The sequence below is a fragment of the Gadus chalcogrammus genome, chromosome 12, assembly GCF_026213295.1.
Source record: "Gadus chalcogrammus isolate NIFS_2021 chromosome 12, NIFS_Gcha_1.0, whole genome shotgun sequence".
In the NCBI taxonomy this organism is placed as follows: Eukaryota; Metazoa; Chordata; class Actinopteri; order Gadiformes; family Gadidae; genus Gadus; species Gadus chalcogrammus.
Genome location: NC_079423.1, coordinates 27,078,806 through 27,104,749, shown reverse-complemented (window position 1 = coordinate 27,104,749; position 25,944 = coordinate 27,078,806). Strand labels below are relative to the sequence as shown.

At 40.5% G+C, this 25,944-nt stretch overlaps 5 protein-coding genes and 1 long non-coding RNA gene across 11 annotated transcripts; 1 reads left to right on the top strand and 5 right to left on the bottom strand.

Moving 5' to 3' along the window:
* The first annotated feature begins 15 nt into the window (after positions 1–15).
* On the top strand, positions 16–3,976 carry si:dkeyp-82a1.6 (torsin-1A-interacting protein 2). The gene is made up of 8 exons (XM_056604346.1): positions 16–219; positions 429–542; positions 648–818; positions 903–1,016; positions 1,102–1,245; positions 1,542–1,667; positions 1,750–1,809; positions 1,914–3,976. Exons 1-8 carry the CDS (start codon positions 147–149, stop codon positions 2,717–2,719), a joined length of 1,608 nt encoding a protein of 535 aa, XP_056460321.1. The 5' UTR covers positions 16–146; the 3' UTR covers positions 2,720–3,976.
* Positions 3,886–12,545, bottom strand: LOC130393639 (uncharacterized). Of its 5 annotated transcripts, none has more exons than XM_056604343.1 (14): positions 12,348–12,543; positions 11,041–11,259; positions 10,805–10,947; positions 10,567–10,661; positions 9,824–10,206; positions 6,169–6,242; positions 6,017–6,064; positions 5,594–5,623; positions 5,414–5,497; positions 5,165–5,262; positions 4,984–5,042; positions 4,719–4,901; positions 4,591–4,622; positions 3,898–4,454 (listed from the first exon to the last, which is right to left on the bottom strand). In XM_056604343.1, the coding sequence occupies exons 2-14, from the start codon at positions 11,243–11,245 to the stop codon at positions 4,377–4,379; spliced, it is 1,512 nt and encodes a 503-aa protein (XP_056460318.1). In that variant the 5' UTR covers positions 11,246–11,259; positions 12,348–12,543; the 3' UTR covers positions 3,898–4,376. The 5 variants fall into 5 exon arrangements, 4 of the variants coding, with proteins under 4 accessions (XP_056460317.1, XP_056460319.1, XP_056460320.1 ...); XR_008897117.1 differs by having other exon boundaries at positions 3,997–4,454; positions 4,994–5,042; positions 12,348–12,542; XM_056604342.1 differs by having other exon boundaries at positions 3,886–4,454; positions 4,591–4,901; positions 12,348–12,545.
* A 4,486-nt stretch (positions 12,546–17,031) lies between these two features.
* LOC130393022 (salivary glue protein Sgs-3-like) lies at positions 17,032–17,643 on the bottom strand (the record flags this gene model as incomplete). The annotated part of the gene is made up of 1 exon (XM_056603583.1): positions 17,032–17,643. A coding segment is annotated over one exon (612 nt), but the record flags the coding sequence as incomplete, so codon positions are not given.
* Positions 17,644–17,783: 140 nt separating this feature from the next.
* Positions 17,784–18,888, bottom strand: LOC130392789 (salivary glue protein Sgs-3-like; the record flags this gene model as incomplete). Its single annotated transcript, XM_056603286.1, has 2 exons — positions 17,784–17,857; positions 18,279–18,888. Coding segments are annotated over 2 exons (684 nt in total), but the record flags the coding sequence as incomplete, so codon positions are not given.
* A 78-nt stretch (positions 18,889–18,966) lies between these two features.
* Positions 18,967–20,472, bottom strand: LOC130392788 (salivary glue protein Sgs-3-like; the record flags this gene model as incomplete). Its single annotated transcript, XM_056603285.1, has 4 exons — positions 18,967–19,058; positions 19,224–19,292; positions 19,338–19,814; positions 19,908–20,472. Coding segments are annotated over 4 exons (1,203 nt in total), but the record flags the coding sequence as incomplete, so codon positions are not given.
* A 167-nt stretch (positions 20,473–20,639) lies between these two features.
* LOC130393862 (uncharacterized) lies at positions 20,640–22,158 on the bottom strand. 2 transcript variants are annotated; one of them, XR_008897172.1, is made up of 5 exons: positions 22,005–22,158; positions 21,541–21,598; positions 21,288–21,436; positions 21,050–21,144; positions 20,640–20,680 (listed from the first exon to the last, which is right to left on the bottom strand). It is a non-coding gene; the product is annotated as an uncharacterized LOC130393862 (long non-coding RNA). The 2 variants fall into 2 exon arrangements; XR_008897171.1 differs by lacking the exon at positions 22,005–22,158 and having other exon boundaries at positions 21,541–21,713.
* Between the last annotated feature and the right edge of the window lie 3,786 nt (positions 22,159–25,944).

The following is a 25,944-nucleotide window of genomic DNA, read 5'->3' as shown; positions in this document are numbered from 1 at the left end:
GTAAATCCAAGTACATCCGGTCCTTCTCAGTTGACAGTTGTGAAAGGCGCCGCTTAAACCGAGTAGCCAGGGGATACATGTGTTAATACAATGCTCTGACGAGGCACTGCGATACATTATCAAGCAACAAACGATATTGTTATGACATGGAGTCTAATGATTCCCAAAATACAATGACTCGAGTCACGAGGCAATCAATGAGGCAGTCTACAGCTAAAGGTGAGAACAGATGATATAGCTCACAGGGCTAACTCTCACTAGCGGCTCCATCAATTGAGCTCTCTTAAGTTTAACGTTACTTATAACTTGTATGTGTTATATCGTTGCATTTGTATAACTTTCCTTAGTATCCGTGTATTTATGCGCTGCTGGTCGATATAGTCCGCAACTTTCGTTTTTGCTTCCACTTTTGTTACTTTCACTATCAGCCCACATTGAAGCCAGAGCACCCATTAAGCGGACGAAGACGGGGATAGCAAATGCAGCCCATGAGGCATTTGAGAATTGTGAAAAAGAAACGAATAATGCATCTGGAGATACAGGTAGGGTTCTGATTGTATTTGCCAGTACCACTCTTATTATTCATAACTTGAGGCGTGCTTTAGGCTATCAGAGGTCATGTCGTAACTTGGTTATGGTTAAATCAGGGTCCCCCGATAAGAAAAGGCGTCTGGAGGAAGACGAAGTGATGGATGGCGATGAGGACGATTGTATGGATGTTGAACCCGAGGCACATCTGGAGAAACGGAAACCTCAGGAGAAGAGGTTGTCACTAGATCCGCCTCGTCCTAGTCAACAACCAAACTCACGCCTTATCGGTGAGTTAATTAGATTATCGTTCTTTTATTTATATGTAAGCTAAAGTTTTCTCTTCATGTTGTAATCGATTTTTTTTTTTAAAGGTTCTGCACAAACGACTGGACCGTCTGACGTCAACAGCATGACTTCTTCTGTGCTGTCGGAGCATTTACATTCGGGTCAAACCTACGATCTAGAGGTGCAGAGAAACAAAGCAGGTAGGATTGCAGCCACACATGAAAACAATAACTCATGTAAGTCACTTCTAAACATTTAATACATATTTAATGCCCTGCTTTTTAGTGGAATCATCAAGAAGTGAACGTTTGTCTTCTACCAAGTCTGCACATCCACATGGCCCACAAGAGGACGTACCCCAGATTAAGAGCACCAAATCGAGAAGTACAGCAGATTATCAGAAGCCTATGGCCAAGGCCGTGGCCTCTGGTAATCTTCAATTTCGGATTGTAGTCATTAGTCAGACATGATGCATAATAATAATATTCTGTATAATCATTAGAGCATTCAAATGTCCGTGTGTGCAGTATACTTGAGACAAATAATTTCTGGTCGCTCTTTAAATCAAGTAATTCTTTTTGTGCAGAAATAATATTGTTGTTTTACGGGGCTTTTTTGTCTTTAATGCTTTGCATGTTACATTAAATGTTACGAGATCCCTAACTGATATCAGTTAGCTGGGACTGTTCATCCCCTCGTATCAATGAACTGTGCCCTGTCTCTAGTTGTTCCCAGGCGTACCCTCTATGTACCTGCTGTACGCTACACCAGGTCTGGGGGTTCTCACACACCACAGCAGCATTCTAATAACGTTCCTCAGCAGAAACAACCGTTTCAACGGAAGAATCAAGGTACTTTTCATTTGAGTAATGCAGCAGGCTGACATGTTTTCTGTGATGCTGTATATTGATAGAGGTTTGATATGTTTTTAAGGCACAAAGAAATCTACTAAGGAACCTGCCGTCGAGGAAACCCACGGATCTTCCCCTCGAGGTGAGATATTAGCCTTTTATATTCTAAATGAAAAGTGTACCTCTTTGACCTTTTTCCACCTTTTTGTAGCTTTTGCTGTGCTAAAATGTCTTCCGTCCCACCAGGTTTTTGTTGGTATTTAACCAGACTGGTGTGCCTCTTGCTGCTGAGCGCTGCTGTTCTTTTGGCGTCCAAGGCCCCTGCCTTCCAGGACCCCACAGGCGATGGAGAGAACCGCGGCAAGAAAGTAAAGCTTGTCGAATTTTCGGCCAAGTGGTCCGACCTCCAAAGCCAGTTCCCCGGCCAGCGCCTTGAGCTGTGGAAGAGGAGCAGGATCCACCTGGAACGGCACCTCCGGAACGCCCGGCCCACAGAACCCGTCAGCCTGATCCTGGTAGCGGGCCGCAGGGCCGAGCGGACTCTGGGCTGCCTGGCCCGAGGGCTGGCGGCCGCCTTCTCCGCCGCCCACAACGCCTCCGTGCTCCACATCGACGGAGCCGCCGTGGCCGGACGGGACAGCGACCGCGTCAAGATGGACATCGACAGCGCGCTGCAGGGGGCGTTCGGGGGCGGGGCCGACCGGCCCGCCGCCGTCATCCATCGCTTGGAGGAGCTGCCGCCGGGCTCCACGCTCATCTTCTACCGCTACTGCGACCACGAGAACGCGGCCTTCAAGCAGGTGTTTCTTGCCTTCACTGTGCTGCTGCCCCAGGACCACGTGGAGACCCAACAGAGTCTGAAGGCCGTGGAGGAAATCGTGCAGGATTACATCGCAAAAAGGTTTGTGGGTCCGGGAAGCCTTGAAGCGTTTGACCGCATGGATGCGGACAAGCTGAGCGGCCTCTGGAGCCGAATCTCACACCTCGTCCTGCCTGTGGCGGCTGAGAGCCAGGTGGAGCAGAACGGGTGTGGGCTCTCTCAAGAGGAGTAGAAGCCCCCTTCAGAACAGGCTTAGTCCCCGCCTACAGCCTAAAAGAACTGTGAGACAGAGTACGTATGCTATTCATGGCGTTGTCTGGTGCAGAGATCTGCCACGCGCGTATTTAAAATGCGCCAATGGATGCAAAGCTATGGTCCAATTCAGCCATGCAGAATTCAAATCCATGTCGTACAACTAACGTGGTCACGAGTGGATACAATCAATCAATTACTTATGCATACATTTGGCCAGTCAGGGCAAATGCATGAAATAACATGCAATGCAAAAGTTTAAATTAGTCTCTATTTATCAACATCTTTGGTTAGGGACTGCACTTCATACCTAAAGAAGCCTCTGGGTGGTAATACAGTAAGTACATTCTCCAAGATTCCTTTCTCCTTTAGAAAAACAAGGTTGTTATTATGTAAATATGACTGTGCAAAAGTCAAATTTGTCATTTCAACTTTGCGTATACGTTTGATATTGTATTATATTTCTCCATGCTTTATTTTTGTATAAATACTTTGACATCCACTGGCTTACCTTGAGGGATTCGAAAATATCTTAATTACAATGGTGTAATAATTGTTAATTATTAATTTCTGATGCTGGATTTTTAAAGATATATTGGATGCAATGGTTATTCCTCACATCCCTCAAGAAAACACTGAAGTGAACCTCTCCATTGTTCTGTTTATGAAAACCGTCTACTTTTGAGTACCTGGCAGGACATGAAGAGCCTCCCAAAAAATATATTTAAATATATAAAACTATTTAACAGCCAGGTGGTCACAAATGGTGCCTTACATTTGCGTGCATGGGGGATGGGGTGGTATCCTAACATGTTCTTCATCCCTTGGCTGAAAAGATTCAACCAAAATAATTTAACCACTTAATTGTAACTGCAAACGATCCCATCCCCCAACCTTAATGTTTCATATTTCAGTTCAATGATCGGTGAGACATTTATCTTGTCATACGAATACCTATTTTGAATCAATAAAGATATTTTGATACATATTTGATTTCTAAGTACTTTTTGCAAACACACATCGTCGAGTGGTCTTTAGTTTAGGCGATTTGCAACCAAATTAATTTATACTTTATATTGATACAATATAAAATTAATTTAGTTTTATTCTTGTTACAATCTTTTATCTGTTATTTATTCAAAGCAATATCTTTAATTTCTTGTGTATGATAAATTCCGACATACTTTAAAAAGCTGTTGGTAAAGATGGATGTAGTGGTCTGGCATATCCGCCGTATCACATTTCTCTGATGTCTAACAATAAGCTGGCTCAAAGTGGAGGAGACAGGAGATATTTATTTGAAATTCAGGGGCATCTAGCCACATATAGCATATAACACTAGATTGCCAAAACAAAAAAAAATGTATGCTTACACTGGCATTTGGCATTTAACAAAACCCAGAAGCTTCACCAGCACTGAGTTAACCCGTGATGGCATGAACAAATTGTTATTTTATGATACATCAATTCAAACGAACAAAAATCGTATATTATAAGGGCTATCATCTCAAAATCAGAAATGTAATAAATAACTGCCTGATGATAATGAATGGAAATGCTTGAATGAAGGTAATTTGACGACATTTTAAATAAATGATCCGTTTCATTCTGAAACTGGATTTCTACAGTAGAAAATATCAGAAGCAAGGAAACATCAGAACAATCAAAGCAATAGCGAATGCTATATTTCCAAGGTTAAAGATGATGACTGTGCTCTGAAAATTGAAAAAGAGATTATCAATAGGTCTACATATACAAGCAATTCAATAGTTAAATACAATGAACATGAGAAATTGATGAATGTATTACATTTCTCAAATCTCAATAAGTTATGAAGCGAAAGACCTTTACCTTCCTACATCTGCTATCAGTATAATCGTTTCCTGCAACAAACAAAATGTGACAGAGCAAGTTCAGTTGATTCTCCCTCGTGGAATGTGTTACATTAAAAGCACAAAAATAGGACTGGATAGACAAACCTCTTCGATTTCTTTGTGCCATTGTTGTTTTGAAAAGAAAAATAATAAATAGGAAAATTAGGATAAAGAGGAACCTCCATGCAGCATAACCAGCCATTGCTCCCAGAAGCAAGAGGCTGTCACAGCAAATCTTCATAACATCACTCTCCTCGATCTTCCAAAGACACAGGAAAATTGCAGCGACTGCATGTGGGAAAGTGATGAAAACCACATTTAAAAGACAGTATTTAGAGTAAGCTGGTATATCTGATGTTTTTTAACTTACGGAGGAGCACCTCGTGAAGGATAGTAACCACTTTGGAGACACCATCATGGATTTTTTTCCTTGTAACAGTAAAAAGGAAATGTCACCGTAATGAAATGGGGGTTGATTTTACTGGTGTTTATTGTTGAATGTTCTTATTGCTGCTAAATGTAAATGAATGACTGTCACTGAAATGACTTACAATTCATGACTGGGTCCAATGGCCAGAGAAGCTATTAACAAGCAATAACCTAAAAGACTAGTAAACAGCACAACAGACACAAGTGCAATGGGAGGGATCTAGACACACACACACACACACACACACACACACACACACACACACACACACACACACACAGCTGACAAACTTGATACACCATCAGTCTAATAAAATTCAGTGAGATCTATTTATTTTTTATAACATATTTAAATATGTATCGGCACTTACATAGCCAGAGTCCCATATACAAAGTAAAGTCAACGATATGGTCTCGGCTGCCAGCGAGAGAGTCCACTGCAAAATCCTGAATAACTTAAGACAAAGAAGATTGAATATTTGCCACAGTGCAAGCCTAGACTTGGAAGGAATTAATCAACCAGACACTATGTTATTCTAGTTGGGATTTACCTTCATGGTTGGTGGCTGCAGGAAGCCATTCTGGGAGAGCGCAGGAGAAAGAAACATTTACATGAAGTCAGATATATCACACAGGTTTAAACTTATTTTAAAGAAAACAGCCAGAGTAAGGATATTGTATCCCACAGGCCTCCATCCAAAGCCATTCCTCCAAATCACAGCTTGCTAGCTTTAGTCATGTAGGACTAGCCTTTCAGAAAACTCACTTTCATTTATTTAAATAATTGGACAGGCTTATTATAGGCCTGTGACAGCCACAGATTCCTACCCCATTTTATTTCCCGATTGCTGTCGGAATATCAAGAGAATTTAACAAATATGAAAAAGTGCTTATAAAAGAATTACATACCCTATCTTTAGAAAGATAGAAATGCTAAGGAACCTTAATGGAGTAACGCCCAAAACAAAACGTACCCCGTTAATCGTGAGGCTGCAGATCAGGGACGCCTCGGCCAGATAAAGCTGAGGTGGAGTAAACCGACATAGAGAGAGAGAGTGAGGGATAATGTCGAGATTGAAAGAAGGAACCATCCGTGTGCTCGGCGTTGCATGATGTAAACACAAACCCTCGACAGCCCATTGTCTGACGGCTGCCCGAGATCAGGAGTGCTGCTGGGACCCTCGGGAGCTGGTGTTGAACCTGCAGATCAGAGTATCATACAACCCTTATAATTGCACAAGTACAATATAAATTATAGACGCAACGAAATGTAGCTTAGCCTCTTAGCAGAAGTGTAAAAATAAAGTAGGCCTACATGTGATACATGAGTTAGGTCCCCCCCTTCTGTAAGCGTCTTTGGGTCATTGAAAAGCGCTATATAAATATAATGAATTATTATTATTATTAAGGTGTTATGTAGAGAAGCAGAATAAGGTATGTGGTGGATATGAATACGGGAAATACTACGGACATTATAGACTAGTGGTATGAATATGAATACATAGGTGGGATATAGCTGTAGTTGTTGCTGGTGAAATAAACGTTGGTTATGTTTGTATACTTAGTCATGTACTACAGTATTTAGGTCCTGGGTTGTGTAATGAGTGGTAGTTTATTGTGTTCTAGGTCTGCTATCTGGTCGTGCACTTAGTTTAGTAATATGTACAATTCCTTGTTGTTTAATGTGTAGTTGATGGTTAGACTCGATCTAATGCTGGACGAGTATTTTATTATTTTAATGTTTTATCGCAGTCAAACGTTAAGGGAACAAGCTATATTGTTCTACAAGCTATAAAAGCATATTTGGTGTTTGGTGTCACAATATTTTATTTCATCTTTCAGATTTGGTTTTTTAGGATATAAACAGGTTTTGAAAAAGAGTGCTTTCTCTCTTGAGTGACACTGCTGTTGCCCTGTAACAACCTTTGATACATGGCATTAAAATGCAATGATTGACGTGCAATCAATTATTTTATTCAGTTTAAATAGTTGGTAGATAGTTAATAGTTTGTTATTATGCAGCTAGATTTATGAGCTAGGTATATATTTTGAGTGTCACTTTTAGAAATGCATCAGTGATCCATCAGCTATTAGTCAGAATAATGCTCTGTAAGAATATGAGTTCTGGTGGTCTACATATGCCTCTTTACATGAGACACACTTGATGTTGACCTCTCCCTGCTCATTTCTGACCGGGCAAACAGTGCTTAATCAAAGCTCCACCGCATAGTATACGCAACACTTTCCAATGGCGGATACATGAGCCGGGAGGGAGCACTAGTTACGAGGCAACCCATATGTACTGTACCGACGGGAATAGAGAACAATGAGTGCTTTAAAGTTTTACTTAAAAGCACGTTTTACTTCTGAATCAACATTCTGAGGTGATTATGCCCAAAGTACATGGTTGAAGAACCAATTGGCATTTCACATTAGTTTTATTAAAAGCAAAAAATGATAAAACCTTATGAAAAAAATAACAAGTCCAATTTGCGCTATTTGATGACAACATAGCCATCAAGGATGCTCCAAAGTATAGGACTAGCTGGTTGTGCATTAATCATATTACTTGGTTGAATACTTTGCTGTGTACTTGTACTTGGTTGAGCACCAGCTGCGGTATTTGATTGTGAACTTGGTATAGTACTTTGATGTGTACTATGTGTAGTTGTTGGTTGTGTACTTTTTGTAGTACTTGGTTTTCTACCATGTGTACTAATCAGTTGTACAGTACTTGGTTGTGTACTGTGTGTAGTTATTTGTTGTATGTTACTTGGTTGTGTACTACGTGTTGTAATTTGTTCTGTACTTTGTGTAGTAATTAGCTGTGTATAACTTGGTTGAGTAATATGTGTAGTAATTAGTTGTGTATTTGTACTTGGTTGAGCACCGGCTGTGGTAGTTGATTGTGAACTAGGTGTAGTACTTGGTTGCGTTGTATCTGTATTTGTTGCAAAGTACTTGGTTGAGTACTATGTGCAGTTATTGGTTGAATAGTACTTGGTTGTGTACAAAGTGTAGTCATTTGTTGTATTGAACTTGGTTGAGTACTCTGTGTAGTAATTGGTTGCGTGCTATGTTTAGTAATTGGTTGAGTACAATGTGTAGTAATTAGTTGTACAGTACTTGGTTGTGTACTGAGTATGGTCGTTGAATGTGTATTATGTGTAGAAATTTGTTGTATAGATGTTGGTTGTGTACTATGTGTCGTTTTTTGTTGCATGGTACTTGGTTGTGTACTACGTTTTGTCATTTGTTCTGTACTTTGTGTAGTACTTGGTTGGGTTGTATTCATAGTAATTGGTTGTGTACAATGTGTAGTACTTGGTTGAGTTATATTCATAGTAATAGGTTGTGTACTATGTGTTGTACTTGGATGTGTACCAAGTGTAGTAATTAGTTGTGTAGAACTTGGTTGAGTACTACGTGTAGTAATTAGTTGTGTACTTGTACTTGGTAGAGCACCGGCTGTGGTAGTTGAATGTGAACTAGGTGTAGTAATTGGTTGTGTTGTATCTGTAGCTATTTGTTGTAAAGTACTTGGTAGAGTACTATGGGTAGTTGTTGCTTGAATAGTACTTGGTTGTGTACCAGGTGGTACACCTGAGTACTCTGTGTAGTAATTGGTTGTGTACTAAGTGTAGTACTTGGTTGCGTACCACGTGTAGTAACTGGTTGTGTACTTTGTGTAGTACTTGGTTTTCTAACATGTGTAGTAATTAGTTGAACAGTACTTGGTTGCGTACTAAATATGGTCGTTGATGGTGAATTATGTGTAGTTATTTGCTGTATAGAAGTTGGTTGTGTACTATGTGTAGCTATTTGTTGTACGGCACTTGGTTGTGTATTACGTGCTGTAATTTGTGCTGTACTTTGTGTAGTACTTGGTTGTGTTACATTTATACTAATTGGTTTTGTACTATGTGTTGTACTTGGTTGTATACCAAGCGTGGTTATTAGTTGTGTAGAACTTGGTTGAGTACTACTATATGTAGTAATTAGTGTACTTGTACTTGGTTGATCAGTACCGGCTGTGGTAGTTGAATCTAGACTCGGTTCAGTACTTGGTTGTGTTGTATCTGTAATTATTTGTTGTAAAGTTTTTGGTTGAGTACTTTGTGTAGAAATAAGTTGTGTAATTGTAATTAGTTGAGCCCTGGATGAGTTAGTTCAACGTGAACTTGGTGTAGTACTCGGTTGTGTTGTATATGCAGTTATTTGTTGTAAAGTATTTGGTTGAGTATTTTGGGTGGTAATTAGTTGTGTACTTGGTTGATCACCGGCTGTACTAAGTGTAGTACTTGGTTGAGTACTATTTGTAGTAATTGGTTGTGTACTTTTGCCGCTTTTCCACTGCATGGTACCAGCTCGACTCGAGTCGACTCGACTCGAATCAGCTCGCATTTTTGGCGTTTCCACCGCGAAAACATGGTATCTGGTACCTGAAGTGGCTGCTTTTTTTAGTACCGCCTCGCTCTAGGTTCCAAGCGAGCTGAGCCGATGCTAAAAGGTGACGTCGGCAGACGGCCGGCCACTGATTGGCCAGAGAGTGTGACGAAGTCACGAGAGCGACATGGCAACCATGCTGGTAACCATAGACATCTTATATGATAGACGGAGCATCGAATGCTACCGCCTACTGGCGCTAACGAGACGCGGGGCCGCCATCTTGAAGTGGTCATCCGCTCGAAGTACTACACCTAGTACTTGGTTGTGTATTAACAGTAGTAATTTGTCATATAGTACTGGTTGACTAGCATGTGCAGTAACAGATTGTGTACCTTGTGTAGCACTTGGATTTGTACCAAGTGTAGTGGTGAGTTGTATAGTGCTTGGTTGCGTCGCAAGTATAGTTGATTGTGTACCAAGTGTAGTACTTGGTTGTTCTGTACTTGTTTGTTCTGTTATTGGTTGTTCTGTACTTGGTTGGTCTGTACTTGTTTGTTCTGTTATTGTTTGTCCTGTAGTTGGTTGTTCTGTACTTGGTTGGTCTGTATTTGGTAGTTCTGTAGTTTGTTGTTCTGTAGTTGGTTGTTCTGTAGTTGGTTGTTCTGTACTTTGCTCGGAAGTTAGTGTTGTAGTTGATGGCGTTGTTGTTGCTGGTGTCTGGATAGTGACATTCACTGGGCTCCAAAACATGGAGAAGTTGTCAACAAATGTGGCTCTGAAACACACACACACACACACACACACACACACACACACACACACACACACACACACACACACACACACACACACACACACACACACACACACACACACACACACAGATAAACCAATAAATACATGCATAGTTAATGTAGGCCATATAATAACCATGAATATAACCATTTCACTAATTGGAAAATTGTAAGTGGAAATTATGGATTGTTTTATTGCATGTTCCTGATGTACTTTTTCTACATTTTTCCTATGGGTAGGCCTGAGGTAAAAAACTGATTGAATGAAGCTTAAACATTCATACATTATTGGGGTAGTCTTAATTAATTAAGGTGTATGAAATAACAGAATGGACATTTACCGCAAAAAGAATGAAGAGGATCCATTTTCCTGTGCTTGCCATTTAACTTGAACAAAAGTCTTTTGAACGTTTGACTTTTGAGTAACAGCAGAATCCTAAACAAAGATAAACTATGTCAAACAAAAGTTCAAACCAGGTCTATATAAAGTCACTGCAGTAATTATATGACCTATACATGTAGACATTATTTTTTTTTCAGTAAAGATGATTTAATAGTTAGTTAGTAGTAGCAGCTTACCTGAATGCCATCGCACTTCAAGCCAGTACTTCCAGGACCAAACTCAACAAAACTTCCCTTGGCAGGAACATTTTCTGATTTCCGGACATCCACCATGAACCCTGTAAATCGTCGAGCATCAGGTGACGTGCTTCCTAGTCTCACTAAACAAATACAGATTGAAGAGATCAGAGATCACATACGTTGAGAAAAAAATGATATTAGGCTATTACCCCACTTAAAATAAATAGGCCTACCGATAATTGACTCCCCCTCACCGGCAATGGCATTGACCTTATAAGGTGGTGCGCCGCTCTGTGGGGAAATATCTACGCCACCGAATGAATGGTCAGGCAACAGGGAAGTGCAAGACTCAACAAATCCCCCACTACTAAAGCCCATTGCATGTGTGACGATCTGAAGGCCACACAAAAGGCCAACGAACCCTTGGAGGGTACCCATCAAGAAAGGAAAACCTGAAACAAAAGAAACAATCGACTAGCATCATGATGATTTAAACAGTTGTATCTCAGCCATTCGTAAAGGAAAAAGTAATAGGGGTGTGTAAGGTATGAACGGCAAAGAAGGTATAGACCGTTCACCTGTGTGAATTTGCGCTACGGTATGGATTTTGAGTTAACCGTGAGACCGTGTTAGCTGGTAGACAGTCTTGTGTGTTGTTTTAAAAAGTAAGTAACACGTTAAAACAGTAAAGTAACTACTTTTTCATGTAAAAAGTACAGTTACGCGCAACTACTGAAAATATGGTAACGAAACGTAGGCCTAGTTCCTTGTTCAATTGGGCTCAACGTTACTTCTCCCAGGGACATATTTGACAGCGATACCGCAGGCGGTATTGCGCGGGCACTCAGGCACCTCGTTCACCACACTGTACGAGACAGACGCTGGTAGCGTGAAGCTGTCTCTGCATCTCTTCTTCAGACATCGCTTCCCCAGGCATTTTCCAAAGCCAGTCTTTACGGCCAAAAAAGCCAGCGGTGGAACGAGATAACAAACGCCGTCACTGTTTACCTGTGTAAGGACATGGTTCCCTTTGAAAATGTCGATAGAAAGGGCTATAAAGAGATGGTCAAAAGACTCGATCCCAGGTACGCATTACCTGCCCGCAAACACTGCCCAATTGAGATGCCAAAACGATATGACAAGGTCCGCAAGCAATTGGAGAAATAAATAACCTACTATTAAACATAGTGTTCAGAGATGGAAGTAACTTCAGGAAAGATTTTTTTTCATGCAGTTTTGCTGCCCTACCAGTATTTTACCCCATCAGAAGCATTTATATCGAAATTAGAAGATACAATTAACATACCGTGATTTCATCGTTACCGTCTATGCCTCAAATCAAACCGTGATATAGGCTACTACATGTTAGTCCATACCGTACAGCCCTAACTAATATTAACCAAGAATTAAGACAAAAAAAGAAGACAAACAGTAGCAGTAGTATAAAAGACTATAACTTTATTTGTATATCCCCTTTCCATGGCAGATTACAAAGTACTTAACAGAACACAATAACAAAAAAATAAGGATTCTGCCTTACCTGAAGCAGTAAAATGTAAATGAGCTGACTGTTAAAGGTAGCCTTTATGACGGCTTCTAGTAATAAACCCAACGACGATCAACAAGATTCCTCTGACCGGTATAAGCAGTTGTAATGAAATAAAACCACTCGTTTCTGTTTCCACCTTTGTACTCTTGTCTCACCCAGGTGTTGCATTGCGTAGGTGTTTCCAAAGATTTTCTGATATGATGGAGAATCAATTGTGACATGCCACTGTCCTCTGTTGGACTTTTGTGGTACTGAAATCCTAATGCAAACCTTGAGGAAGTGCTTCTATGATGTACTCAATAAATCGCTAACTGTACTATTTGTTTGATATAAGTCTCATATCTTCAGGGCCGTATTAAATGCATTGATGGCCCTAGGCAGACTGATTTTTTATAATTATAAAAATAAATATATTATCTTATCTATTTATCTGTAGATATTCATATACAATTTATAATTTCGGAATAGGGAGCCCTGATGCAAAACAGAGACGGACAGCAATGTCAATAAAACAAATATTTAATGAGGGGGTAGTATGAGAATAGGGAAAGCAAAGAGTAGTGGCAGGCAGTGACTGGCAGTGGACCCAGCAGGATGGCTAGACAGGCCAGGGAGGCAGGCAGGACCAGGCAGGCTGGGGAATAGGTGAGCTGATAAACAGGCAGAACAGGTGGACAGGTAGACAGCGAGATGGCTGGGTCTACCCAATACATATTTGTGAAATATGATGTGAAACATGTAGCCTATATATGATACATATTTGTGAAAAAAAAGTGTGCCTTGTTAAATGAATGACTACACTGTGGATGGCGGATACATGAGCAGGGAGGGAGCACTAGTTACGAGGCAACCCATATGTACTGTACCGCAGGCACGGCGTCAGGATTCCAGTTGTGGGTGGGCCAGACCAATTGTGGGTGGTCCTTAAATTAAAAACGTTATCAAATCCCTGTTTACCTAATAAAAATGACTCACTAATATACTGTTATATTATCTGTGCATAGTAGAGATTTTAATAGCTTGATGCTCTTTAATATTTTGTTTCATTGTAAACAGTTTCGTTGCATAGGACGGACCCATCCGCGATCGCTCTCCTTGGATCTAAACAAAGAAGAGCGCTTTTGGAATCTCAATTACGCATCACGCGCGTCACTTTATAGACCTAAGGCCTATGGATAGACTGTAAAAGTGGTGAAAATAGATAGGCATGGGAAGAAGAGAGAGCATGAGAAGAAAATTTATTAATTAATTTACAGGAGTAATCGGCGGGGTTTGCTCTTGAAAATGCCAATGATTTCATCGAGGTCGAGAGTTACTGTAAGCTCTCTCTCTCTCAAATGTCAACAGACAGAGGGACATACGAAGAGTTGTAAGCATGGTGCTCCTATTTGCTGTTTTAATTCGGTTGACACTGGAAAAGACGCGTTCAACTGAACAGGATGTCATTGGTAGTGTAATCAGAGCTCGAAAGCATGGATATTCGGGAAAACGTCCTCATTGCATATGTCCATCACTTCAAGAATACTTTGGAGATGTTCTCCTCTGTTTTTCTACCTCTCTATGAGTTGCACAAACACTGCGAGCTCCGACGCTGATATGGTTATCTGGAAGCGCTTTCCTGTACCATTGAGAGAGTTCGCTTTAGTAGCCAAAGTGGTGTCATTTATATCGAGGCTAGGGGACATCAGGATTGCTGCAGATGCCATGAGCCCATAGGTGTCACTGTGGAATCGGGTGTTCAGTTCATTGGCAGTCTATTAGCGCGTTGGAAATGTTGCGGAGGTCACTGTCACTCCTCACTCTTGTCGATTTCCCCAACGTGCATGTGAAGATACTTCCCTCAAATCGGCCTGGGAGATTTCTTGAGCCGGAGGGCAAACTGGGTAGCCTACATCCCAGTTGTTGACATCATGATCCTCCATCATCTTATTTGTTGTTGCCAACATGTTGAAGAACGCACAGTCACCTGAGCGAATGTCTTGTCAGTTCTTGTTTGAGGTTCTAGATCAAATCAATCGTGTCTGTCACTGATGCGGTGATGGACTGGAGGCTATTAGACGTGAAGTTAAAGGCTATATTGCCAACGCGAAAAAATAACTTTACAACTGTCTTTTTATAATTACTATTCGTAGCGTTGATTTGCAGAGAAATAGTCCGCATAAGACGTTTACGTTGCTTAGCAACCGAATACGGTGGGGTTGATGAATACCTGACATGCGGAGTGATATCAAAGACGTGATTAAGAGGCAAAAACACTTCCCTTGACGCTTTCGTTCCACAGCATTGAAAAGAGCCGTGCAATAAATTAAATATATAATATATATCATTTTATTTTTTTAAGAAAAGTTTTGGGTGGGCCTGTTGAACAGTGCCACCCACTGTTCAACAGGCCCACCGCCTGGGTCCGTCAGGCCCACCCATAACGCCACCGGCGGGAATAGAGAACAATGAGTGCTTTCAAGTTTGTTAAACAAATATAAGTTTGTATCAGAAAGACTTTAGTAGTACTTCTGGATCAACATTATGGGCCCTATCTTGCATCCGGCGCAATTGACTCACTGGCGCATGTGTCCTTGCTAGTTTGCAACTAGTGCTGCAGAGCGTGCTTTTCCCTCCTGCGCCATGCGTCGGTCAATTAGGGAATGATCTTGCGACCGAAGGGGCGGTTCGGCGAAAGGAGGACGCGTGTTCTGGCGCAAACGTTCCCTGTTGCTATTTTGACGTTTCATAAACCACTTGCGCCACAAACCAGAAAATACCTGGTTTAAAGTCAGTGGCGCGTTGTTCAGATGCTATTTTAAGGCGCATGCATAATGTTGCTTGTGCACCTCGCGCATACACTTTGCTTCTCTCATCTACCTAGCCGCACATGCTTGGTAAATTATTTGGGAAAGAACAGCTGATACAGCGGTAATACGTTGTACTTTTAAATCAATGCATCTGCAAACACCGCGCAAACACATATTTTCTTGACACAGACATCGTGTACATGCCCATTACTTTTAGGATTGATGAGTATTTGATCGTGAGAAAACATTGTTTTACCGCGAGTGAGTGTTAAAAAGAATGAATGAATGCGGCGCGCCTGTGTGCATGTGTAACACACACACAACACACGCAAACTAAACACGTAACGCATATTACAGTATGGCAATGTATATTAACGGGGGGACTGGACACATATTAGGAACACAAGTCGATAACGATAATGCATGCAATACTGATAAGAAACGATATTTATGATGTATTGCGTATATCGTTAAATAGAACCACAGTTACCGCATATCACATGTTATATCATATAGGCTACGTTTTCTTTGCCGAAATGTATTTGAGGACTCAGTATTTCTGAAGTTGTGGAAGAAAACCTTACTCCATGAGTGAATTAGGCCATATTATTTATTTGGCCATAAACTGAGCCATTTGCAGTTTGAAATTCATGTGCATCTGTCTCATCGGAGACTGCAGACGCGCTGTCAAAATATCAACTTGTCAGATTAAAATGCGCTCATGGCTCTTAAAGGGGATGGGAGCTGGCACTCTCATTGGTTTGTTGCACGTTACGCCCAAACCACACCTATGGGTAATTAGGCTACTTCAGACCAACCCTTTTTAGATATGCACAGGGCGCAAGAGTAATTTTTCGCGCCGTAAACTAGCGACATCGCCGTAGAACCGCCCACAAAGCTACTTGCGCTTGGCGCTTCTCACTTGCGTTTCAGACCGTTAAAATAGGGCCCCATGAGTTGATTATGCCCAAAGCTCATGGTTTAAAAAACAATAGGCATTTCACCATGGTTTTACTAAAAGCAAAAATGCTGGAACCTAATGAAATAAAAACGCGTCCCATGGGACATGTGCACTATTTGATGACAAAAAAGCCTTCAAGTATACTCCATGAACAAATAATCAAGCTCATATAATAGATAGGCCTACACAGTATGCTTAAGGTTGTTCCACTTGATGTTGTAGTTGGTTGTTCTGTACTTGTTTGTTCTGTAGTTTGTTGTTCTGTACTTGTTTGTTCTGTAGTTTGTTGTTCTGTACTTGTTTGTTCTGTACTTGTTTGTTCTGTTATTGTTTGTTCTGTAGTTGGTTGATCTGTACTTGGTTGGTCGGTACTTGGTAACTCTGTACTTGGTAACTCTGTACTTGGTTGTTCTGTACTTGGTTGTTCTGTTATTGTTTGTTCTGTTATTGTTTGTTGTGTGGGTGGTTGTTCTGTGCTTGATTGGTCTGTACTTGGTAGTTCTGTAGTTGGTTGTTCTGTACTTGTTTGTCCTGCTATTGTTTGTTCTGTAGTTGGTTGTTCTGTACTTGGTTGGTTTGTACTTGGTAACTCTGTACTTGGTTGTTCTGTACTTTGTTGGTCTGTACTTGGTAGTTCTGTAGCTGGTTGTTCTGTACTTGTTTGTTCTGTAGTTGGTTGTTCTGTACCTGGTTGTTCTGTTTTTGTTTGTTCTGTTATTGTTTGTTCTGTACTTGGTTGGTCTGTACTTGGTAGTTCTGTTATTGTTTGTTCTGTTATTGTTTGTTCTGTAGTTGGTTGTTCTGTACTTGTTTGTTCTGCTATTGTTTGTCCTGTAGTTGGTTGTTCTGTTCTTGGTTGGTTTGTACTTGGTAACGCTGTACTTGGTTGTTCTGTTATTGTTTGTTCTGTTATTGTTTGTTGTGTAGTTGGTTGTTCTGTACTTGGTTGGTCTGTACTTGGTTGCTCTGTATGTGGTTGGTCTATACTTGGTAGTTCTGTAGTTGGTTGTTCTGTACTTGGTTGGTCTGTATTTGGTAGTTCTGTAGTTGGTTGTTCTGTACTTGGTTGGTCTGTTATTGTGTGATCTGTAGTTGGTTCTTCTGTACTTGGTTGGATTGTACTTGGTTCGTCTGTACTTGGTAGTTCTGTACTTGGTTGTTCTGTACTTGGTTGGTCTGTAATTGGTAGTTCTGTCACTGGTTGTTCTGTACTTGGCTGTTCTGTAGTTGGTTGTTCTGTAATTGGCTGTTCTGTAGTTGTTTGTTCTGTTATTGTTTGTTCTGTAGTTGGTTGTTCTGTACTTAGTTGGTCTTCACTTGGTAGTTCTGTAGTTGGTTGTTCTGTACTTAGTTGGTCTTCACTTGGTAGTTCTGTAGTTGGTTGTTCTGTACGCTGTTGTTCTGTTATTGTTTGTTCTGTACTTGGTAGTTCTGTAGTTGGTTGTTCTGTACTTGTTTGTTCTGTTATTGTTTGTTCTGTAGTTGGTTGTTCTGAACTTGGTTGTTCTGTAGTTGTTTGTTCTGTTATTGTTGTTTCTGTAGTTGGTTGTTCTGTAGTTTGTTGTTCTGTACTTGGTTGTTCTGTTATTGTTTGTTTTGTTATTGTTTGTTCTGTAGTTGGTTGTCCTGTACTTGGTTGGTCTGTACTTGGTAGTTCTGTACTTGGTGGTTCTGTACTTAGTTGGTCTGTACTTTGTAGTTCTGTACTTGGTTGTTCTGTGCTTTTTTGTTCTGTAGTTTGTTTCGCTGTACTTGGTTGTCCTGTAGTTGTTTGTTCTGTTATTGTTTGTTCTGTAGTTGGTTGTTCTGTACTTGGTTGGTCTGTACTTGCTAGTTCCGTAGCTGGTTTTTCTGTATTTGTTTGTTCCGTACTTGGTTTGTCTGTACTTGGTTGGTCTGTACTTTGTTGGTCTTTACTTGGTAGTTCTGTACTTGGTGGTTCTATACTTGTTTGTTCTGTAGTTGGTTGTTCTGTACTTAGTTTTTCTGTATTTGTTTGTTTTGTTATTGTTTGTTCTGTAGTTGGTTGTTCTGTACTTGGTTGTTCTGTTTTTGTTTTTTCATTAGTTGGTTGTTCTGTAGTAGGTTGTGCTGTACTTGTTTGTTCTGTTATTGTTTGTTGTGTACTTAGTTGGTCTGTACTTGGTAGTTCCGTTGTTGGTTGATCTGTACTTTGTTGTTCTGTTATTGTTTGTTCTGTTATTGTTTGTTCTGTACTTGGTTGGTCTGTACTTGGTAGGTCCGTAGCTGGCTGTTCTGTACTTGGTTGTTCTGTTCTTGGTTTTTCTGTACTTCGTTGTTCTGTTCTTGGTTGTTCTATACTAGTTTGTTCTGTTATTGTTTGTTCTGTAGTTGGTTGTTCTGTAGTTGGTTGTTCTGTAATTTGTTGTTCTGTTATTGTTTGTTCTGTTATTATTTGTTCTGTAGTTGGTTGTTCTGTACTTGGTTGGTCTGTACTTGGTAGTTCTGTACTTGGTTGTTCTGTACTTGGTTGTTCTGTTATTGTTTGTTCTGTTATTGTTTGTTCTGTAGTTGATTGTTCTGTACTTGGTTGTTCTGTACTTGGTTGTTCTGTACTTGGTAGTTCTGTAGTTGGTTGTTCTGTACTTGGTAGTTCTGTTATTGTTTGTTCTGTTATTGAGTGTTCTGTACTTGGTTGGCCTGTACTTGGTTGGTCTGTGCTTGGTCGTTCTGTACTTGGTTGTTCTGTACTTGTTTGTTCTGTACTTGGTAGTTCTGTAGTTGGTTGTTCTGTACTTGTTTGTTCTGTTATTGTTTGTTCTGTAGTTGGTTGTTCTGAACTTGGTTGTTCTGTAGTTGTTTGTTCTGTTATTGTTGTTTCTGTAGTTGGTTGTTCTGTAGTTTGTTGTTCTGTACTTGGTTGTTCTTTAGTTGTTTGTTCTGTAGTTGGTTGTTCTGTTATTGGTTTGTCTGTACTTGGTAGTTCCGTAGCTGGTTGTTCTGTACTTTTTTGTTCTGTACTTGTTTGGTCTGCACTTGGTCGTTCTGAACTTGGTTGTTCTGTACTTGGTAGTTCTGTACTTGGTTGTTCTGTACTTGGTTGTTCTGTTATTGTTTGTTCTGTTATTGTTTGTTCTGTAGTTGATTGTTCTGTACTTGGTTGTTCTGTACTTGGTTGTTCTGTACTTGGTAGTTCTGTACTTGGTTGTTCTGTACTTGGTAGTTCTGTTATTGTTTGTTCTGTTATTGAGTGTTCTGTACTTGGTTGGCCTGTACTTGGTTGGTCTGTGCTTGGTCGTTCTGTACTTGGTTGTTCTGTACTTGTTTGTTCTGTACTTGGTAGTTCTGTAGTTGGTTGTTCTGTACTTGTTTGTTCTGTTATTGTTTGTTCTGTAGTTGGTTGTTCTGAACTTGGTTGTTCTGTAGTTGTTTGTTCTGTTATTGTTGTTTCTGTAGTTGGTTGTTCTGTAGTTTGTTGTTCTGTACTTGGTTGTTCTTTAGTTGTTTGTTCTGTTGTTTGTTCTGTAGTTGGTTGTTCTGTACTTGGTTGGTCTGTACTTGGCAGTTCTGTAGCTGGTTGTTCTGTACTTGGCAGTTCTGTACTTGGTAGTTCTGTAGTTGGTGGTTCTGTACTTGGTAGTTCTGTTATTGTTTGTTCTGTTATTGTTTGTTCTGTACTTGGCTGGTCTGTACTTGGTTGGTCTGTACTTGGTAGTTCCGTAGCTGTTTGTTCTGTACTTGTTTTTTCTGTACTTGGATTTTCTGTACTTGGTTGTTCTGTTCTTGTTTGTTCTGTTATTGTTTGTTCTGTAGTTGTTTGTTCTGTAGTTGTTTGTTCTGTAGTTGGTTGTTCTGTACTTGTTTGGTCTGTGTTTGGTAGTTCTGTAGCTGGTTGTTCTGTACTTGTTTGTTCTGTACTTGGTTGTTCTGTACTTGGATGTTCTGTTCTCGTTTGATCTGTTCTTGTTTGTTCTGTAGTTGGTTGTTCTGTACTTGGTTGGTCTGTAGTTATTTGTTCTGTTATTGTTTGTTCTGTACTTGGTTGGTTTGTATTTGGCAGTTCTGTAGTTGGTTGTTCTGTACTTGTTTGTTTTGTTATTGTTTGTTCTGTAGTTGGTTGTCCTGAACTTGGTTGTTCTGTAGTTGTTTGTTCTGTACTTGTTTGTTCAGTTATTGTTAGTTTTGTAGTTGGTTGTTCTGTAATTGGTTGGTTTGTACTTGGTAGTTCTGTAGTTTGTTGTTCTGTACTTGTTTGTTCTGTAGTTGGTTGTTCTGTACTTGGTTGTTCTGTTGTTGTTTTTTCTGTAGTTGGTTGTTCTGTACTTGGTTGTTCTGTACTTGTTTGTTCTGTACTTGTTTGTTCTGTTATTGTTTGTTTTGTAGTTGGTTGTTCTGTAATTGGTTGGTCTGTACCTGGTAGTTCTGTACTTGGTTGTTCTGTTATTGGTTGTTCTGTAGTTGGTTGCTCTGTACTTGGTTGTTCTGTACTTGGTTGTTCTATACTGGGCTTGGAAGTTAGTGTTGTAGTTAATGGCTGTGTTGTTGAATCTCGTGTCTGTATAGCGACATTAACTGGTCTCCAAAATGTGAAGAAATCTTGAACAAATGTGGCTCTGAAACCCCCCCCCCCACACACACACACACACACACACACACACACACACACACACACACACACACACACACACACACACACACACACACACACACACACACACACACACACACACACACACACACACACACACACACAGATAAACCAATAAATACATGCATAGTTAATGTAGGCCATATAATAACCATGAATATAACCATTTCACTAATTGGAAAATTGTAAGTGGAAATTATGGATTGTTTTATTGCATGTTCCTGATGTACTTTTTCTAAATTTTTCCTATGGGTAGGCCTGAGGTAAAAAACTGATTGAAATTGGGGTAGTCTTAATTAATTAAGGTGTATGAAATAACAGAATGGACATTTACCGCACAAAGAATGAAGAGGATCCATTTTCCTGTGCTTGCCATTTAACTTGAACAAAAGTCTTTGGAATGTTTGAGTTTTGAGTAACAGCAGAATCCTAAACAAAGATAAACTATGTCAAACAAAAGTTCAAACCAGGTCTATATAAAGTCACTGCAGTAATTATATGACCTATACATGTAGACATTTTTTTTTTTTCAGTAAAGATGATTTAATAGTTAGTTGGTAGTAGCAGCTTACCTGAATGCCATTGCACGTCAAGCCAGTACTTCCAGGACCAAACTCAACGAAACTTCCTTTGGCAGGATCTATTTCTGACTTCCGGACATCCACCATGAACCCTCTAAATGGTGGAATTGGTCCAGGAGACACCCTGATTCCTAGACTCACTAAACAAATACAGATTGAAGAGATCAGATACGTTGAGAAAAAATGATATTTAGGCTACATATTCCCTATTAAAAAAAAATGAACAGTATTCATATAGGCCTACCGATAATTGACTCCCCCTCACCGGCGATGGCATTGACCTCAAAAGGTATATCGCTGTTCTGTGGGGGAAAATCTAGACCATTGAATGAATGGTCAGGCAACAGGGAAGTGCAAGACTGAAAAAATCCCCCACTACTAAAGCCCATTGCATGTGTGATGATCTGAAGGCCAAAAAAAAGGCCAACGAACTCGTGGAGGGTACCCATCAAGGTAGGAAAACCTGAAACAAAAGAAACCTGGTCTAGCATCATGATGATTTAAACAGTTGTATATCTCAGGCATCCGTAAAGGAAAATAGTAACATTAGCCACGGATTAAGACTCATGTTTAAAAAAGAACAGAAGCAGTAGTATAGCCCTAATTATAGCCTATCACTTTATTTCTATATCCCCTTCCCAAAGCAGGTTACAAAGTACTTAACGGAACACAATAAAACCCCAAAAAATAAAAAAGATTCTGCCTTACCTGAAGCAGTAAAATGTAAATGAGCTGACTGTAACAGATAGCCTTTATGACAGCCGCTTGTTATCAACCCAATGAGACGATCAACAAGATGACCGGTATTAGATGGCATTTGTAATGAAATGAAACACCTGGTTTTTGTTCCACCTTTGTACTGTTTCACCCAGGTGTGGCGTTGCCTCACCTTGTTTCCAAAGATTGTCTGGTATGATGGAGAATCAATTGTGACATGCCACTGTCCTCAGTGGCAAATTAGGAACTTTAATAGGAACAGGGTCACCCTTAAAATTTAATCTGCAATCATCATGGATACCTATAAAGCAATTTAGGGTAAATTATTCTGCTCACAATATAGCCAATACATATTTATTGATAGAGTGAAACTCTCCATCAATCAAAATAATGATCAAAATGCAGACATGTTCCAAATGAACAACACAATAAAGACATTGTTACAACCCCACTGTCTTGGGGTACTGGGGGAGGAAACGGATGTTAGCTGGCCGGGTTATGGATGATAGATGAGCAAAGTGTTTGCCAATAAGATAGGACTGGAAACAACAGATGATGGTAACAAGGGGCTAACTGGCATTGGTGAACATAAAACAGAAAAATAAGCCTTGTGTATGTAAGTGGATAGTATCTAGTATAAAGCAGTGAGAGACGGAGAAGATTCATAGCATGCTTTTAATCCACTCCCGTGTATCGTTCTACCTCCACTCTGGTACATGCGTATTATATGAACAACTCTGGTGGCATAGTGCCACTACCTGGGCAGAATGGGCATTGCACTATACCACAAAGCCCAAAACCACTATGCAACTGGGTCATGGGCAGCAGCTAACCCAACAGGTAAAACAGGAATTCAAAGCCTACCAGCTGCCAAGTGGACCACAAGACTACTTCCCTGACCTAAACTAACCCAAAAATACAGTGGGAAGTGTATTATGTCATCAGCGTAGCAGTGACAGGAAAAATCGTGCGATAATGATTACAGAGCCCAATGATCTACTATATAGAGGGATTATCAGTCTACGTCGCTCTGCGTCACTCCCCGCTCTACGCGCATGTCATTTGCAGAAAGTGACGAGAGTGACAAGAGCCGCCATCATATGGGGTCAGAACAGTCTCATTAATAATGCATATTAATGAGAAAATGTGTGAGAAAATTTGTGTGTGGATCAAAAATGCGTTTGTGAAACTTACTTTTGTTTATGGATTTATTTTACATTTATACATACCGATATCCATTTGTGTGTGCATTGAAATGTTTTTGTGAGAAGAGAGTAATTTATATATAAATCACAAAATACATTTGTGAATCCTTCTCTGTGCATTTATTATTAATGAGACTGTTCTGACCTCATACAATCATGTCTTGTTGTGCGGTTGGTTGCACAAACCCTTTTAATAAGACTGATTATCCCATATATTCTACCTCTCACCTGCCAACACAATAAAATATTTCAAATGCTTTGATAATTAAGCTTTTTCTTATTCGTATTGCATGCTTATTAAATGCATACTCTGTTTGAGTTCATCTCCCTCAAAAAGTAGTCCCCTTTAATAACGATCGATCAAATTGGTTTTTGACACCTCGAAGGGCATTATCCCGCTTATACCATGGTCACTTGCCAAAGAAAAGAAATTAAGATAATTCATTTATATTTTCATGCGTTTTACAATCCAAATATAAAGTTTTTCACTTAAATAGGACAACGGGAGGTATTCTAGTCCACTGAGCTATGAGCCAGAGAGTTAACGTTATGGATTCTACATATTTATAATTCGAAATTCGTCCCAGCCTTTATACCACAGTTACTCTAGAGTCTATAGCATAACCGCGTTGTCTGATTACAGTTTCATTCATTTTTTACCATTTACCAGCTCTCGTTTTGAAGAATAATCACCACGCCATCGTTTCAATGGGAATCGCGACGGTCTATACTTTCAACATAAGGTGTACATATTTATAATTCGAAATTTGTCCCAGCCTTTATACCACAGATACTATTGGGTCTATAGCATATAACCACATTTTCTGATTACAGTTTAATGTAACAGTAAACTGACAAAATTGCTAATTAACACCGCAACTGCAAATTAACCACGATGGCAACCGGTCAAACAAATTTTATTGTATTATTATTTTTTTTTTTTAATTCTGCGCTCGCATCCGCCGTGTTGATAAACAAATATTCCCCCTATAGGAAAAACAGAAGGGGCCCCAGTACAGAGCCATGATGAACACCAGGTGTCGAGAGTGCAGGGTTTGGACCAGGAGCCAATCCATGTGACCTGAAAGGTGCGATTCTTCAGGTAGGATATGAACCAAGATAGCACAGAGCAGGAAATTGCGGGTTGTTGATTTTCTGCTGTGAGGAAATCTGCAGCCCGCAATCGCAGCTACTTTGATGTGAACGTGCACAGAGCGCAAAGCTCAGAGCCGGACAATGACCACCGTCGTCATACCAGTTAACTCTGACCGGGGCTTTAGTTTTTGTTGAGCCGGATTATGAACACTAGAGCCTGGATATGTTGAGCCTCCGTCGTAGTCAAGCCCTCAGGTCTACTCTTCATGTCATAACTGCGCCACCTTGTGGCTAAACTGCACTGATGTCATCATAACTTCATAAGTTTTCATTTTCAAATGATTATGAATACTGTGGCGACTCCTACCCCCGGGGAGTCTGGGTATTCATAATGTTTGGGGAAAAGGGGTTTTATTGTCTTTGTATAACTTGTTGTGTTATTAGGTTAAGTGGGGTTAACGGGTTTGGGTTCTTTATTGTTTGTGATTTAATTGTGATGTGTGGTGTGATCGGGACCATTAGTGAGAGTGTTGTGTGTGTTGGTCAGTTGTGCCGTGTTTTCTTGCAAAAACGTATCAGCCAATCGCGTCTGGGCGGGAATTACGTCACTTCCTCGTCAGACCAGCTGATCATCCACGACCTAGTACTTGGCACTTTATTTTCTATGCCTAGCATTGTGCCAGGTTTGACTGGGTTGACGACACGTATAGTAATAATGTGAAAATGGCAGAAAAGACGATTGCGGAGCTGCTGCGGGAGGCCGCTGCAGCTCTAGAGGAGCAGCGGGATGCGGGGTACGAAAGAGCGACCAACATGCCTGCACCGGATCGCACCGGAGAAGGGCGTGCAAACCGCATGTGCCACTTTTCTGCTCGTATAGGCTACTTTTCTGAAATAACGGGAGCGTGTCTATGTTCCCGGGTCCTATGTTCCCCGCTTTGTATGTGACCGGGGAACATAGGACCCTGTGAGCAAATCTTTTTTTCGTAGGATGGTAGGGGCAAGTACCGCCTTTTTCGCCTCTGATTCCCCTGTGATTGGTTAGAATGTCTCACCTCCGATTGGTTATGGTTAGGGTTAGGTTTAGGGTTAACCCTCACCCTAAACCTGACCCTAACCCTTTGCGCCCGGGGAACATAGGGATGACCCCGAAATAACTAGTCAGGTGCATTATCTCCCTTGGATGATCTGTAGGTATGTTTTGTTGATCTGAATAAACGTTGTGTCTGGAGTGATACTGCCTAGCGTCACATACATTGATTGATTCTCGAGCTCGCTGGTTTGCTTAGAAACGATCCAGAGCAAGAGACTACACCACATCAGGTGACCAAAATGATAGCGAAAGAGCGAATAACATACTTTTTGGCTGGGTTGTAGGCAGTGGAGGGAAACGCAACTTTAGGTTTTGAATAACTGGTGTAATGGCCTCTTCTTTTTGGAAACGAGACAAATACCATGGTCTATAATAACATGGACAGTCGGGTCACAAGTTTATCTGGCTGCCTCCTGCTCTTAGGAAGTCTAGTTGTGCTTTTTAGTACTGCAGATGATCAAGTTTCTGTGGCTCAACGGCACAATGGAATGGAATCTCAGCTTGAAATATTCCCGCCAAAAAATGGTATGAGTTCGAA

What these genes read in the sequence shown, in the direction of transcription:
- LOC130393639 (XM_056604342.1), bottom strand. Translation starts at nt 11,245, where the DNA reads ATGGGTACCCTCCAAGGGTTCGTTGGCCTTTTGTGTGGCCTTCAGATC. An exon ending in AAATCCAAGTGCTACACAAG is followed by an intron (nt 6,243 to 9,823) that starts GTACACAATCTG and finishes TCTGATCTGCAG; the next exon opens with GTTCAACACCAGCTCCCGAG. An exon ending in TGCAGCCACCAACCATGAAG is followed by an intron (nt 5,498 to 5,593) that starts GTAAATCCCAAC and finishes CTTTGTCTTAAG; the next exon opens with TTATTCAGGATTTTGCAGTG.
- si:dkeyp-82a1.6 (XM_056604346.1), top strand. Translation starts at nt 147, where the DNA reads ATGGAGTCTAATGATTCCCAAAATACAATGACTCGAGTCACGAGGCAA. An exon ending in GGCCAAGGCCGTGGCCTCTG is followed by an intron (nt 1,246 to 1,541) that starts GTAATCTTCAAT and finishes CCCTGTCTCTAG; the next exon opens with TTGTTCCCAGGCGTACCCTC. An exon ending in GTTTCAACGGAAGAATCAAG is followed by an intron (nt 1,668 to 1,749) that starts GTACTTTTCATT and finishes TATGTTTTTAAG; the next exon opens with GCACAAAGAAATCTACTAAG.